The sequence below is a fragment of the Aquarana catesbeiana genome, linkage group LG01, assembly GCF_042186555.1.
Source record: "Aquarana catesbeiana isolate 2022-GZ linkage group LG01, ASM4218655v1, whole genome shotgun sequence".
NCBI classification, from domain to species: domain Eukaryota; kingdom Metazoa; phylum Chordata; class Amphibia; order Anura; family Ranidae; genus Aquarana; species Aquarana catesbeiana.
The window spans coordinates 883,169,118-883,185,243 of record NC_133324.1 but is presented as its reverse complement, the minus strand read 5'-3'; the positions used below and the strand labels follow the sequence as shown (position 1 = coordinate 883,185,243).

The following is a 16,126-nucleotide window of genomic DNA, read 5'->3' as shown; positions in this document are numbered from 1 at the left end:
AAAGCCAGAGGATCAGCATAAACTGCAGGGAACTAGAAAGGGGTCAGTAGTGGTGGTCTCCATATTCCATACTTGACAGGTTTACTTTAAAGGCAAACTCAAGCTTTTCCATAAATCATAAATGCACCCATATTTGCAGAAAAAAAAAAAAAAAGACCCCGCAAAGCATCGCAACCACAATCAGTGGCAAGTAGGACAATTTTGTTATAAAAAAAATAAAAATACAATTAGAATCACTTTAAAGTAGAACTACAGGCAGTCCCGGTTTACAAACAAGGTTCTGTAGGTTAGTTCTTAAGCTGAATTTCTGCAAGTTGGAACAGGTACATTTTTTAAGTTTTGGACAGATAGCATAGGGAAGGGTTAACACCTCTAACAATTTTTTTGCTGTTCACCTCACTTTCTGTCCCTGTGACAATTGGATTTTGAAAAATTTGGTATGTCGTGGAAAAAGCTTCAGTAGAGAAACCTTTTTTCACATGATAACTCTTACAGGAGTGAATTTCCCTTCCTAGGGGTAGATTTCCTCTCACTTCATGTTGTCTCACTCCGTTTGTGTTTTGTTTTTTTGATAGAGTAAGGAAGGATTATAACCCCTGTCTGTTTTTTTCCTTTTGCAATCTGTGTCCCATTGGGGAAACTTCACTTTACTTTCAGTCCCACAGCTAAAACAGGAAGAGGAAATCCTTCCAAAGTGAGGGAATCCCAGGGTGTCACCAGAGTCATCCGAAACTAGTGTCCACATCAGAAGATTTCACCTCTATTACTTTCTGGGGCAACCCAAAATGTGAAATTGTCTTTTACTTTCAATGATAATGGCAAACAGGACAAATAGAGAGGGTGAATCTTGCGAACGGGGACACAGACAGAAGTACAATCCTAATAGGTGTTCTAATCCATCTCCACTCTATCCAAAAGAAAAAAGGAGTTTTGCCTTTAGTTATACTTTAAACAGTGTTTGAGTTGACCTCAGGAATGATCTATATTCCATACACACATTGGTCTAGCTTGGCACAATGTAAGTATGCATTACTCACACCTGATGGACTGTCGACATTACTACAATAATAATGGTGATCTTTTTGGTCCTGCTCAGGTTCTACACAAGTGGCTACCCTACTGCACATTAACTATAGGATAGTTGCCCACTCAGCACTTCTGACATTTTTTAGAACGTCTTGAATTTTGTTTTCAATTAAAACAAGGCATTTTATGATGAAAAAAGGAGGAGATGGTGATGTCACTGCCTCTATCTCACCTCGTCCAAACAGAGAACACCATGTGCTGACTTAAAAAAAACCACAAGTCATACCACGAATGGCGGCGGTGACAAGCGAGTGATCCCCTGTGGAAGTCTACAGTAGGGCAGCTAGTCGCATAGAACCTGAGCGGGATCCAGAAGGTCATGGATATTATTGTAGTAGCATTGACCACTACAGTGGTTTTCAAACTCTCCAGTGGTCCATCAGGCATAAGATTCACATATTTAAAGTGGTTGATAACCCCTATATATACCCAGTGAAATGACTGGCCTCAGGTGATACACAAAGATAAAACAAATTGTACCGTTTGTTTACAGCTCTCTTTCCTCTACATCCATTTAAAGTGCAGAATTGACACAATCTCTCAGCTCTAAAAAGCAGGGGGAAGAGAGCTGACGTTACATCAATGAGGAAATCTCTGAGAGCTAATTGGGGGAAAGAGACAACCCCCCTCACACATAAACAGTGCTGAGGGGCTGTCAATCACAGATTATGCCCTCCCGTCACCATTTGTCTCTTGGTGTCAGGAAAACTTGTCAGAAGTGACTCATGCTGATAGCAGAGGAATGAAGCAGTGGACAGAAATTACATTTTGTGCTCTGTATTAAGACAAGTACACATTATAGAGGGATACGCTTTGTTCAAATGTCATGTCTGAGGTTTACAACCACTTTAAATTGTGCCAATAAAATCATTCCAAGATTTCAGGTTTAATACAACCTTTAAAGTGAGGTTAATACTAAACTGTAAGCTTTTTTGATAAAAGCAATAAAAAACATCAAACTGGTGAAATATATGCTTTCCAGAAGGAAGATCAATGCACAGAAGCGCCTATGTTATTCTGCGGGGTGTAAGTAAGCAAAGACTTATTTAGAATAAAAACCGGAAGATCAGCAGCAGTTTTGGGGACATTATATAATGCTGACTGATACTGAAGAACTACTAAGATTTGTTGTAAATGTATAAATAACTGTTGTGCTGAATCCTTTAAAATGTAAATAATATATAAACTGAGACCATAAGGAAATGTCAGGACCATCTGTTAGCAGCAAACCATCTGCTGATGCATACAAAAAAAAGCTCTATTTCCACCTGGGTCCAAAGCCATCACTGGGCGATTACCAGAGACAGAGCAATGTATCTAACAGAGGATCTCTTTTAAATGGCCCATCCACCTAAAATGATCAGTACTGCGGGTGGGTGTCACCTGAAACACCTACTGGTTTCTAGAATTGCTACAGAATCAAGCCAGGGACATTTCCCTAAAGGCATGCCCTTGTCTCTCTTAATGTACAGTAATTACTATAAATGAAATGTCTTAAGGTTGACCTGAATTTGAAAATGAAATGTTGCTATATTAGAGGGAACATCTACAGCTGTGGCCAAAGGTTTTGGGAATGACACAAATATTAATTTTCACAAAGTCTGCTGCCTCCGTTTTTATGATGGCAATTTGCATATATTCCGGAATGTTATGAAGAGTAATCAGATGAATTGCAATAAATTGCAAAGTCCTTCTTTGCCATGAAAATGAACTTAATCCCATAAAAAAACATTTCCTCTGCAAATGTGAAGAAGGCTTCACAGCACCAAAGAAAGTCCAGTAAGGGCCAGGACCATCTCCTACAGTTGATTCAGCTGCAGGATCGGCACCACCACTGCAGAGCTTGCTCAGGAATGGCAGCAGACAGGTGTAAGTACATCTGTATGCACAGTGAGGAGAAGACTTTTGGAGGATGGCCTGGTGTCATGAAGGGCAGCAAAGAAGCCACTTCTCTCCAGGAAAAACATCAGGGACAGACTGATATTCTGCAAAAGGTACAGGGATTGGAATGCTGAGGACTGGGGTAAAGTAATTTCCTCTGATGAATCGCTTTTCCGATTGTTTGGGGCATCCAGAAAAAACTTTGTCCGGAGAAGAAAAGGTGAGCACTACCAACAGTCCTGTGTCATGCCAACAGTAAAGCATCCTGAAGCCATTAATGTCTGGGGTTGCTTCTCAGCCAAGGGAGAACACAGCTATGAATAAAGAATGGTACAAAAACAACCTCTGAGAGCAACTTCTTCCAACCATCCAAGAAGAGTTTGGTGACGAACAATGCCTTTTCCAGCATGATGGAGCACCTTGCCATAAGGCAAAAGTGATAACTAAAGCCGTGTACACACGGGTGGACTTTTCGACCGGACTGGTCCGACGGACTTTCGACGGACTTCCGACGGATTTTTTAACGAACGGACTTGCCTACAAACTATCACACCAAAGTCCGACGGATTCGTACGGGATGACGTACACCGGACTAAAATAAGGAGTTGATAGCCAGTAGCCAATAGCTGCCCTAGCGTCCGTTTTTGTCCGTTGGACTAGCATACAGACGAGTGGATTTCTGGGTCCGGCGCAGTTACGACGTAAAGATTTGAAGCATGTTCCAAATCTAAAGTCCGTCAGATTTTCGACTGGAAAAGTCCGCTGAAGATCCGATGAAGCCTACACATGATCGGATTGTCCGCAGGACTCGGTCTGTCGGACCAGTTCGGTCGAAAAGTCCAACCATGTGTACGCTGCATAAGTGGCTTGGAGAACAAAACATCAAAATTTTGGGTCCATGGCCAGGAAACTCCTCAGACCTTAATCCCATTGAGAACTTGTGGTCAATCCTCAAGAGGCAGGTGAACAAAAAAAACCCCCACAAATTCTGACAAACTCCAAGCATTGATTATGCAAGAATGGGCTGCCATCAGTCAGAATGTGGCCCAGAAGTTGATTGACAGCATGCCAGGGCGAATTGCAGAGGTCTTGAAAAAGAAGGGTCAACACTGCAAATATTGACGCTTTGCATAAACTTAATGTAATTGTCAATAAAAGCCTTTGACACCTATGAAATGCTTGTAATTATAATTCAGTATACCATAGTAACATCTGACAAAAAGATCTAAAAACATTGAAGCAGCAGACTTTGTAAGAATTAATATTTGTGTCATTCTCAAAACGTTTGGTCACGGCTGTAGAAATGCTAAAGCTGAAGTTTTGTTTTTTTTCTCACAGCTGCAGGTACTTACCTTTAAATACTAAGTTAACCCTTGCAGAAAAAAAATAAATGCACAGGGAACCCCCACCCGCTGTCACTGAGAGGGGGAGAGGGGGAGATCGGGAGGGGGGGGGGGGAGTTCAGGGGGCAGAGGAGATATTAGCTGGAACATGTTACATGTTTCACCCTAAATATCGGTGGAACATGTAAAATGTTCCAAAGGTGAACTTATCCTTTAATGTCCCATGTCCTGCAGGCTGATCGTCCCTGTAGAAATCTTCCCTCCAGTGATGTTCACAGCCCTCCTCACAGTGCTGAAATTACAGTTCTGTGGGGGTAATAGCTTTGGGTCTAACATTGCCGTACATTAAAGAACGTTCCAATGAGTGCCCACCCCGTTCTGTCCTCTACTCCACTGAAAAGTCCTTGAATTGTTTTCACAGAATGTAGACACATCCTCTGAATGTGGGAGAGGGTCCTGTCATTCATCTGCCTCCCCCTCCATTCACAAAATGTGCTGTATTCTGTGAACAATTGCAATAACTTTTGTCAAAGGGGAAAGGGAAGAATGTGACGTGCACCAGTACCCTAACAAATCTACCTTTTGCCTTGAATATCTTCTAAAAATAATAGTGAACGTCCTATGTCTAGACACTTGTGTTCTGCAACATCATTGCTGTATATGTGCAGTGTAAATCCAAGACTCTGCTGCCTCTGACTGCTAGTCTCTGTAGATTTGAAGTGAGATTTGGTGATGCCACTATGACACCGTTCATGGATTCTGCTGGAGAGGACTTTGTACCTGATGACTTGCAGTTTAAGGATCTCCCTGCTCTTGATCGATTCATTTTGTGGATTTTGTGTGCTTTCTGCACCTTCATGATCATCACCCCTCCAGTCATCAAATACAAGGCACCAAAGGGGCAGAAGACATGGAGAAGAAAGTTCCTGCTCTACCAAGATGGCCTTCTTCACACAGAGAGTAGAACAAGGTAAGGTAAATCAGTAATGGGGGAAAAGAATAGCTGCAGAGGGACCTCACACAACACTGGTGACTAGGCCATTTTCCCTCCACTGGTCTTTTTTGAGCACAACTTTAACAATAAAAGTTATTTTTAACGATCCTTGCACAAAGCATCATGGTCAATCCTACCTAATTCCTAGTGTGGTGCCTAAAGCAGAACATGATTTGTTTTTGAAAGTGTGTCCAATACTTATATCATTATACTTTTAAAATACAATATTGCAACCATTTGGTTTTAAAGATGTACTTTGGTATACAAAACTGGAAACGTAAATTGTACATACCTTGCAGGTGCATGCCTTGGTGTGCTGCAGTGTCATTCATTTTCAATGGTACCCCAATGCACCTGCAAAAGCATGTTGATGCACCACCAGGAATTGCAGTGGGCTACATTGCCCAAAAATGCAGCAGGTGTTACTTTAGATTCCTTGTGGTGTATTTGGCAGTTCATTCAAAATAAAGTAGGCTGCCACAACCCAATGCATGTTAACACACAACATAACAAACATGAAGGTGTTACTAAACCCACTACAGTAATATCAGTCTGTATATGCAGTAAAGCATGCTTGCTCTACTCCCTGTGGAACCTAAGGGGTTAATCCTCTGCACTGTGTTAAAAGGCTGTTTTAATCTCCAATCTATCTGCTGATAGAACAGAGGCTAGGGGACAAGTTGCACATGCTCAGTTTAGCGTGTATTGCTAGAGTTTTTTTTTTTTTGGGGGGAGGGGCATGTGATCGGCACAGGGCTAATCAGCACTGTCCAGACAGAAGGTCAGGGGTCCTGCAGACTTATAGGACAGTCAGAGCAAAATGAAAACTCCTCCTACAAGCTTTAACCAGACACTGATAGAAGTCACAAGACTGCTCTAACTGCTGATGAGAAAGAGTATTTTAGCAGTTTATATATACTAAAACTATTGTATTTCCATGCTCTGAGTACTGTGGGAAAATCAGATATTGTGAATGCAGGGTACTGGGTTTAGTAACACTTTAACACATGCATGTTAAATGCACCACAACTGATCATCCTGGTTTGAATGGGACCTTGCAGAGCACAGCTCACCTTTTTTTAGTAAATGCATTTTTCATTCTGGCTTTAATATAAAGGAGCCATGGCAGTAAAGGTGAATGGAGATCTGGGAACTCTTTATTGCTGACCTGTTTCTAACGCAGGATAGGCATTTCCAAACAAACCCGCTGTTTGTCCCATACTGCCTCTCACATACAGAGCAATGTATCAAGGTGTCAGGACTGGAGGTCTCTCATCAATCAGATTCATACAGGAAGAAAAGAGAGAAAGGATGTTACACAACACCGATTCAGAAAGCAGACCCACCCACCTCAAGTGAAGTATTTTGTGAATTGTAGTGCATTTGTTTATTGCGAAATCAGATTAAGATCGACTAACCAGAATTTGTGACAACACTCTCTTAGCAAAACAATTACAGGAGAGGTAATTTCCCTGCCTCATTACCTGGCTGCAATGACAGGAAGCCATGGTGTAAGTTCATCTGAATGGTTGCCAATTATCCAGTCTGCATCTGGAAACAAATGCTCATCGCTTGGGGTGATGGCACACTCCTAAAACAGAAAAAGGAGTATTCACTTAAAACAGCCTCTTAGTGACAATTGGTATATGGCCTTTTGACCAGAACCATTAAGGAGAATTCCCGTCAATTTCTGTCCCAGTGACTCAACACAAAGTGCTAGATAATCTCTCTAAAAAAAAAAAAAAATAAATAAATCAGGTGTTGCCATTGAAAGATTTTCCTTCACCTCCTCCTGCTCTGGTGCAAGTGAAACATTTTGGATTTCATACCACTTTTGTCTTGAATGCAACTGTCATCGGGGTAAAAAAAAAAAAAAAAAAAAAGAAAAGAAAAGGAGGGTGAATCTCCCCAGGGAAGAACAGACAGCAATAAAAAACTTAACAGGGAAACGGTACAGTTGCTTCTTCATGTCAGTTACACCCATTTCCCCTAAACAGTGACTACTGGCCTGTTTTATTGAAGATTGCTAATCCTCATTAAAAAGTGTATGTATAGCCAAACATTTTTTTTAATTTTATACAGAGTGAGAAAGGATTTAAAGTGGTAATAAATTCCTTTTGTTTAGGTTTTCCCTACAGGTAAGCCTATAATATGATTTTTTAAAACAGCTTACCTGTAAAATCCTTTTCTTTCGAAGGACATCACGGGACACAGAGCCACAGTAATTACTGATGGGTTATATAGGTATCACTGGTGATTGGACACTGGCACACCCTATCAGGAAGTTCAACCCCCTATATAATCCCTCCCCCTTGCAGGGATACCTCAGTTTTGTAGCCAAGCAATATAGTGTATTAGAAGAGGGGCGGGACCTCTGTGTCCCGTGATGTCCTTCGAAAGAAAAGGATTTTACAGGTAAGCTGTTTTAAAAAATCCTATTTTCTTTCTCGAACATCACGGGACACAGAGCCACAGTAATTACTGATGGGATGTCCCAGAGCAATGCTACCTGAGGGGGGGAACCACGACCAAGTAGGGTGCAATCAGACCTGAGGACCCTGTACCGCTGCCTGCAGCACACTACGCCCAAAGGCGATATCCTCATGCCTTCTCACATCCACCTGATAGAATCTGGTGAATGTATGAACTGAAGACCAGGTTGCGGCCTTGCAGATTTGAGCCATAGAGGCCCGGTGATGCACTGCCCAAGAAGCACCAATAGCCCTTGTGGAATGTGCCCTGATCTGAAACGGAGGAATCTTCTGTTTCAAACCGTAAGCTTGAATGATCAACTGTCGAATCCATTTAGAAATGGTAGCTCTTGACGCTGCCTGTCCTCTATTGGGACCCTCTGTGGCAGCACAAACAAAACATCCGTCTTGCGGATCTGAGTAGTTGCCCCTAGATAGGCCTTAACTGCTCTTACTACATCCAACGAATGTAGAGATCTCTCTTCCGGAGAACAGGGATCTGGAAAAAAGGAAGGTAGAACAATGTCTTGGTTTAAATGAAAATCAGAAACCACCTTCGGTAAAAAACTAGGATGAGGGCGTAGTACCACTCTATCCTTGTGTATAATCAAATAAGGCTCCTTACAGGAAAGAGCTGCTAATTCTGATACTCTTCTAGCAGAAGAGATGGCCACCAGAAAAATTAATTTCCTTGTCAACAAGACCAAAGGAATCTGACTTATTGGTTCAAAAGGCTGTTTCTGTAACACAGCCAGGACCAAATTCAAGTCCCAGGGGTTTAGGAGCGCTTTAACCGGAGGATTAAGACGCATCACCCCCTGCATAAAGTTTCGGACCAAAGAATGCGAAGCAAGTGGCCGCTGAAATAATACTGATAAAGCAGAAACCTGGCCCTTGATGGTACTCAAGGCCAGCTTCATCTCTAATCCCATCTGTAGAAAATCAAGGATTCTACCTATGACATATTTCCTGGGATGCCAACCTCTGGATTCACACCAGGTTATATAAGCCTTCCAGACTCTATGATAAATCATCCTGGAAGCTGGCTTCCTTGCATTAATCAAGGTAGATATGACAGGACCTGAGAGCCCACGACTCTTCAGAACGTGGGTCTCAATAGCCAAACCGTCAAATTTAGCGTTTGTAAGGCAGGATGGAACACTGGACCCTGAGATAACAGGTCTGGGCGTACCGGTAGGGTCCACGGGGAACCCACCGTCATCCTTACTATTTCTGCATACCAAGTCCTTCTGGGCCAAGCGGGGGCCACCAGAAGTACAGACTTCCTTTCCTGCCTGATCCTGCGAAGGAGTCGTGGTAGTAGCAGAATAGGCGGGAATGCGTAAATCAGTGAGAACCGATGCCACGGAATCACCAACGCATCCGTCCCGCATGCAAGAGGATCTTTTGTCCTTGCCACAAATCTGTCTATCTTTTTGTTGAATCGGGATGCAAAGAGATCTACATCTGGAACCCCCCATCTTTGGCATATGGCCCAAAAGACGTCGGGATGCAGAGACCATTCCCCTGGAAGTAACTGCTGGCGACTTAGATAGTCCGCCTGCCAATTCTCTATTCCTGGGATGAAAACTGCCGATATGCATGGCACATGCATCTCTGCCCAGACTAAGATCTGGTTCACCTCTTTTTGAGCAGCTCGGCTCCGGGTGCCTCCCTGATGATTGACATAAGCCACTGCTGTGGCATTGTCGGACTGGATCCTGACCGGACAACCCTGTAGCCTGATAGTCCAGGCTTTTAGAGCTAGATGTATCGCCCGGATCTCCAGAATGTTGATGGGTAAGGTCCTCTCTGTCTTGGACCATACCCCTTGGACCGCAGCCTGTTCCAGAACTGCTCCCCAACCTGACAGACTGGCATCTGTTGTTACCACCGTCCAGGTAACCGGTAGAAAGGATTTCCCCTTCTGCAGGTTTTCGGGTATGAGCCACCAATTGAGGCTCTGACGCACCGCATGCGACAGGTGCATCGGAAAGTCTAATGCCTGAACCTTCTTGTTCCAGGTCGACAGAATACTGTGTTGGAGCATTCTTGAGTGAAACTGAGCATAGGGAACTGCTTCGAATGAAGACACCATCTTCCCTAGTAGCCTCATACAAAGGCGGACTGAGGGACCCTTCTTGGTCCTTACTGTCAGAATCAGCTCTCTCAAAGCAGTGATCTTTGCCTGGGGTAGAAATATTTTCTCCTGGCTTGTATCTATAATCAGACCTAAATACTCCAGTCTTCTTACTGGTTTTAGGAAAGACTTTTCTAAGTTGAGGATCCAACCCAGGTGTTCTAGATACCTGACCGTGGTCCTCAAGTTTCCATTCAAAGAGGCTACCGACCGGTCTATCAAGAGCTGGTCGTCTAGGTATGCTATGACAGCTATACCCTGAGCCCTTAATCTGGCCAGAGGAGGAGCCAAGATCTTTGTGAACACTCGAGGTGCAGTGGCTATCCCAAAAGGCAGAGCCACAAACTGGAAATGGCGCCCTCCTACCTCGAAGCGCAGAAACTTCTGATGAGCAGGAAAAATGGGCACATGCAGATATGCATCTCTGATGTCTATTGATGCCAGAAATTCTCCTCCCTGCAGGGTGGGAACTACTGTTCGAATTGATTCCATGCGGAAGGATTGAATCCTTAGGAATCGGTTCAGATCCCTTAAGTCCAAAATGGGCCTGACATCCCCATTTGGCTTTTGGACCGTAAAAAGGTTGGAATAGAAGCCCAATCCCTGGTCCTTTGCGGGAACTATCATAATGACCTCCTGCGACAAAAGTCGCTCTAACGCTAGAAGGAGCGACTGCTTCTTCTCTGGGTCTCTGGGAACATTTGATCTGAGGAACCGAGGAGAAGGGAATTCCTGAAACTCCAGCTTGTACCCTAAGGTTACCGTGGAGACTACCCATCTGTCCTGGAAGTCCTCGTGCCAGAGCTCTGAGAACTGTCGCAGTCTTCCCCCCACTCGAGTGAGCGGGGGCGCCCCCTCATGCAGAGGTCTTAGTGTTTTGCCTAGTAGGCTTCTTTCCCCAGGACTTCTTTTGTCCCTGGGGTTGACTCTTGTCTCTGGACCCCGATGGAGGCGGCCATCGAGACTGCCTGGAGGCTGAAGCCCCCGGCGCTGGGGAAAGAGTCAGTTTGAAAGAGGGACGCTTACTCTTCTTCTTGACAGGTAAGAGAGTGCTTTTCCCACAAGAGATTCTCTTGATATAGTTATCCAAGTCCTCTCCAAACAACCTTGCACCACGAAATGGAAACCCAGCCAGTAGCTTCTTACATGGTGCTTCGGCTGACCAATTTTTCAACCATAGGATTCTACGTATATGCACCAACCCCAGTGAAAGACGGGAGGTTTGCACGATAGAATCTCTAATGGCGTCAACCACAAAGCATAAGGCCGCTGGAAGGTTAACAAACCCCTGGGCCTGCTGTTCAGGTAATACTTTGATGACCTGCTTAACATGGTCTCTTAAGTATTGACAGACTCCAATCGCTGCTACTGCAGGTTGGGCCACTGATCCTGCTAAGGAGAAAACATCCTTCAATAGGGATTCCATCCTTTTATCTACAGGATCCCTGAGCATCTGAGCATTGTCTACAGGACAAGTCAGGCTATTATTTACGGAGGAAATGGCGGCATCAATAGCCGGTATTCCCCACATTTTAATAAACTTTTCTTCCATCGGATAAAGTGTTGAAAACTTTCTCGGCGGAAAAAAACGTTTGTCTGGGTGATCCCACTCAGAATAAATAAGCTTTTCAAGTAAAGTATGAACAGGAAAAGCATGTGCTGCTTGGAAAGGTTTCAGTGACCCCAAAGCAGAAGAGGATTCTTTAGCAGTTTCAGGTATGGGCAACTTAAATGTGGAGCGGACCAATCCAGTGAGGATCTGCACTAAGACTTTCTCCTCTTGGGAAGTCGCAGAGGGTCCCTCTCCACCTGAATCCTCCGAAGAGGAATCATCTGTCCCATCCCGATCCTCTGAAAGGGATTCATCTCCTTTATCCCAGAGCTCCTCTGTCTGAGGGTCTTGGGGAACAGAGGAAAGCCTAGTGCGTTTTCTTCCACTGAGTGAAGACGTAATCACGGCCATTAATCTTTCCTCTAGACCATTAATGGTTGAGGAAAAAACCTCTTGTGTAATATATACAGGGGCTGAAGTGCCAGAAGCAGGTGTAGCCCCTGACCCCGATGGCTCTCCCTGGCTAGCCGTCCCTGGCCCATCTTTAGGGGGGGAGGATGCTGCCAACAGGGGGCCCTCAGAACCTGAACGAGATCCCCTAGTGTCTCTGGTTCCTGGGGTGCTTGAACCTCTTCTACCCATAGTGCAAAGCAACAAGGTGTGAGGTATACAAATGAACACTGCCCGCTGAGCGACGTAGTCTGGCTAAAAGCCTTGCTACCCAATGCTCAGTCTGGTGTTACTTCAGTAAATGCTGCCTAGGAGAATGCCTGTGTCCCACCTTACATGCAACCGTCAGCTCTGTGTCTCTCAGAAGGCTGAGTGCACCTGTACAGAGTGCCTTTAATAGCCTGCAGCTGGCCTGAGTGGGAGTCTAAACACTCTATGCTGACGTCCCGCCCCCTCCTCTACCGCCCCCCCCCTCGAGTTTTGAAAAAAACGAGCGCTTCCCGCACTGCCAACTCTCCTGTCATGCTTCTGGAGAAAAGGCTGGGGATGGGGGGGGGAGGGAGGGAGGCTGGTAACAAGATCTGCCTGAACGGCTATCTTCAGAGATGGTGGCCATTAGGCCGCAGAGCCCGGGTGGTATAACCACTTTCTAGACCCCTGTGGCCCCTCTCTAGCCTGGGGGGAACATTCAAACATGAGAAATCCCCCTTTCCACCTTACCTGCTTGCAGCCTGCTTTGAGATGCTGGGACATAATCAGCACTGAACACCCGAGACAGTCAGTCAGCATGTGTAGGTTTGTGCTCTTGGCAGCCCCCGGTGGTCACAATAGGCATAGCATGCATTTACCTTAAAAGGAGAAAAGCCACTAGAACTCAAAAACTGTGGAATCTCCTCTTACCTTATCCAGCCGCAGGGTGCTGTTTACACAGACCCAATCTTCACCTCTCACGGTGGGCTCCGTTTGAAAAAACCGTCAGAGACTGGGGCCCCCATCAGTAGGGGGATCCAACAGTTCTGGGACCGTAAAGCACCTCGCCAGAAATTAGGAAGTTTAAAGCCATTTTCTGATCTGCGGGGTCCAGCTCTCTAAAAAGAGAAGCATTACAGGTAAAACCTCATTTCTTCGGACACGAGGCCCGGGTACCATTCAATTCGGCCATGAAAAGACACTTTGAATGGATCCGGTTCGCCTGGCTTGCCCCAGTATAGGATCTTAGGATATTCCCTTTGGAGCTCAGCACAGGACATCTTTACACGTCCATCACCTAAGACACTGGCGTAAAAACTGAGGTATCCCTGCAAGGGGGAGGGATTATATAGGGGGTTGAACTTCCTGATAGGGTGTGCCAGTGTCCAATCACCAGTGATACCTATATAACCCATCAGTAATTACTGTGGCTCTGTGTCCCGTGATGTTCGAGAAAGAAAAAGGCTTACCTGTAGGTACTGTAAATATCTCCTACATCTCCAAACATTGCACTGTTTAGGAGATATTTACTTGTGAAGCCGCCGGTGACATCAATGGCGCATGAGCTCTGAAGAAATGGCATACCCAGGCCTGCACCGTAAACAGTGACTCCCGCGTGTATGCACTGGAGTGATGTCATCGCAGCTCATCCAATCAAAGGACCAGAGCCCGCTAACCCGGAAGGAAGACGGAAGCCCCGTAAACGGTGACAGTGGGCCGGCCGCTGGAGGGCTTTGCCAGTGTCCCCCTGTCAAATTTATATTTCTGTCAGTATCACAGTTGCAGATTTTCCCTTACTTCCCTCCTCCATTGTGAAACCATTATCAAAAGGACAGGAAGGAAGGGTAAATCTCGAATGGAACACTAGATAGTTATAAGAAAAAGCTGATGGGACACTCATCCTTTCATACTGAATACAAAACAAGAAAAAGGTTTTTGGCTTGCCATATACTTTTACACTTACGGATAAGGATTATTTATTTTAGTGTACCCACTACTAGGATTACTATGAATTTCCCCTCTGAGGAGAAGCAGACAGTCATAAAACAGACTTGACACAATGTTTTTATTGGGTTTGCAAGCCCATAAAATACATTTCCCTTCACTGCCTGTCTTTCTATAACTAAAACTTAAAAAGAAGGAAAAAAAAAAAAAAACACATTGCCATGAGTTGGGATTTAAGCTGAGCATATTTGAATACACAGCTAAGAAAAGAAAACTACAAAAATCTACAGTTTATCTTTAAGCACATTAAATACACATTCAAAAGCTATTTACCACGCAAAACTAGCTAAAGGGACTTTATTCAAAATAATAAGAAAACACTTCACCTAGAAAGACCTCTTGTCAAGCAATAAACAATTGAAATGAAAAACATGCGGATTAATATTCAAATGTCTCATTGTGAGCCTCTTGGGCATTGTGTGTGTTGAAGCATACAGCTATCGCCTGTTTAAAATGTCACCAGAGAAACGAAAGCATGGGCTTAGCTCTAGAACAGAATTTTAATTTACCTCTAAAACGGTTTGCGGTCCATACATATCCCATATTTTTCTTCTTCGGACATCAATGCCTCGGCCTGGGTGCTGGTTAATATTTAGATGAAATGCAGAGCATTAATTTTGGAACTGCGCTAAAGGTCATGTCATACACAGCATGTAAATGAAAAAGGTTTTGTCAAAACTAAAATATGAAAAAAAAAAAAAAAAAAAAGAAAAAAAAAAAAAGGATTTTTATAACAGCTTACCCGTAAAATCCTTTTCTTGGAGTACATCACGGGACACAATGCCATAGTTATTTACTTAATGGGTATATAGGCACCTTCAGGTGATGGACACTGGTATACCCAATACAGGAAGTTCACTCTCTATATAACCCCTCTTCCTTCCAGGAGTACCTCAGTTTTTGTAGCAAAGCAATATACCTAAACCCCAGAGACCTCTGTGTTCCATGATGTACTCCAAGAAAAGGATTTTACAGGTAAGCTGTTATTAAAATCCTATTCTCTTTATCATACATCATGGGACACTGAGCCATATAGTTGTTAACGTAATGGGACGTCCCATAGCAATGCTATTTGAGGGGAGGGAGAGACAACCCGTAGGGTACCCCCAGACTTGAGGACCTATACTGCTGCCTGTAGCACACTGCGCCCAAAGGCAATATCCTCATAGTTGTTTACATCCACCTGATAAAATTTAGTGAAAGTATGTACTGAAGACCATGTTGTGGCCTTACTGATCTGAGCCATGGAGGCCTGGTGACGCACTGCCCAAGAAGCACTAAACGACCTGGTAGAGTGCGCTTTGACTTGAAAAGGAGGAATCTTACCCCTTAAATCATAAGTCTGAATTATAACTTGCTGAATCCACTTAGCAACAGTGGATTTCGACGCTGCCTGTCCTTTCTTAGGACCCTCTGGCAGTACAAATAAGACATCAGTCTTCCGAATCTGAGCAGTTGTCTTTAAATAGACTTTCACTACTCTCACCACATCAAGACAATGTAGTGACTTTTCTTCCCTGGAACATGGTTTTGGAAAAAACGATGGCAGGACAATATCTTGGTTCAGGTGAAAAACTGAGACCACTTTTGGCAAAAAATCTGGACGAGGGCGCAACACCACTCTGTCCTCATGAATAATCAAATATGGCTCTTTACAAGAAAGAGCAGCCAATTCCGAAACCCTCCTTGCTGAGGATATAGCAACCAAGAACACCAGCTTCCTTGTCAGAAGGACTAAGGGAGTATGCTGTATCGGTGCAAATGGCTGCTTTTGTAATACTGACAAAACTAAGTTCAAGTTCGAAGGGTTCAAAGGTGATTTAACTGGCGGATTAATCCGCATCACCCCTTGCATAAAACGCCAAACTAAAGAATGTGACGCAAATGGTCTTTGAAATAAGAGCAATAAAGCTGAGACTTGGCTCTTAATAGTACTCAAGGCCAACTTCATCTCTACCCCTAATTGTAGAAAGGTAAGAATTCTGCCTATGATATATCTCCGAGGGTGCCAACCCTTGGATTCTCACCAGGAAACATAAGTCCTCCAGACTCTATAATATATAGTTCTGGAAACTGGCTTTCTTGCATTAATCAAAGTAGAGAGAACTGACCCGGAAAGCACACGTTTCTTCAGAATGTGGGTTTCAATAGCCAAGCCGTTAAATTTAGCGTTCGTAAGGTAGGATGGAATAACGGCCCCTGTGAAAGCAGGTCTGGCTGTAGTGAAAGGGACCA

At 44.1% G+C, this 16,126-nt stretch overlaps 1 protein-coding gene across 2 annotated transcripts in view; it reads right to left on the bottom strand.

Moving 5' to 3' along the window:
- The window catches only part of TRMT44 (tRNA methyltransferase 44 homolog), a 115,263-nt gene that overhangs the window by 46,812 nt on the left and 52,325 nt on the right, over positions 1-16,126 (bottom strand). Inside the window, exons 6-8 of one of the 2 annotated variants that reach the window (XM_073610797.1) lie at positions 14,401-14,472; positions 6,789-6,895; positions 6,473-6,565 (exon numbers count right to left, since the gene is read on the bottom strand). In XM_073610797.1, coding sequence (XP_073466898.1) covers positions 6,473-6,565; positions 6,789-6,895; positions 14,401-14,472 — 272 coding nt within the window. The remainder of the gene's footprint in view (positions 1-6,472; positions 6,566-6,788; positions 6,896-14,400; positions 14,473-16,126) is intronic. The other variant, XM_073610804.1, reaches the window with a different exon arrangement.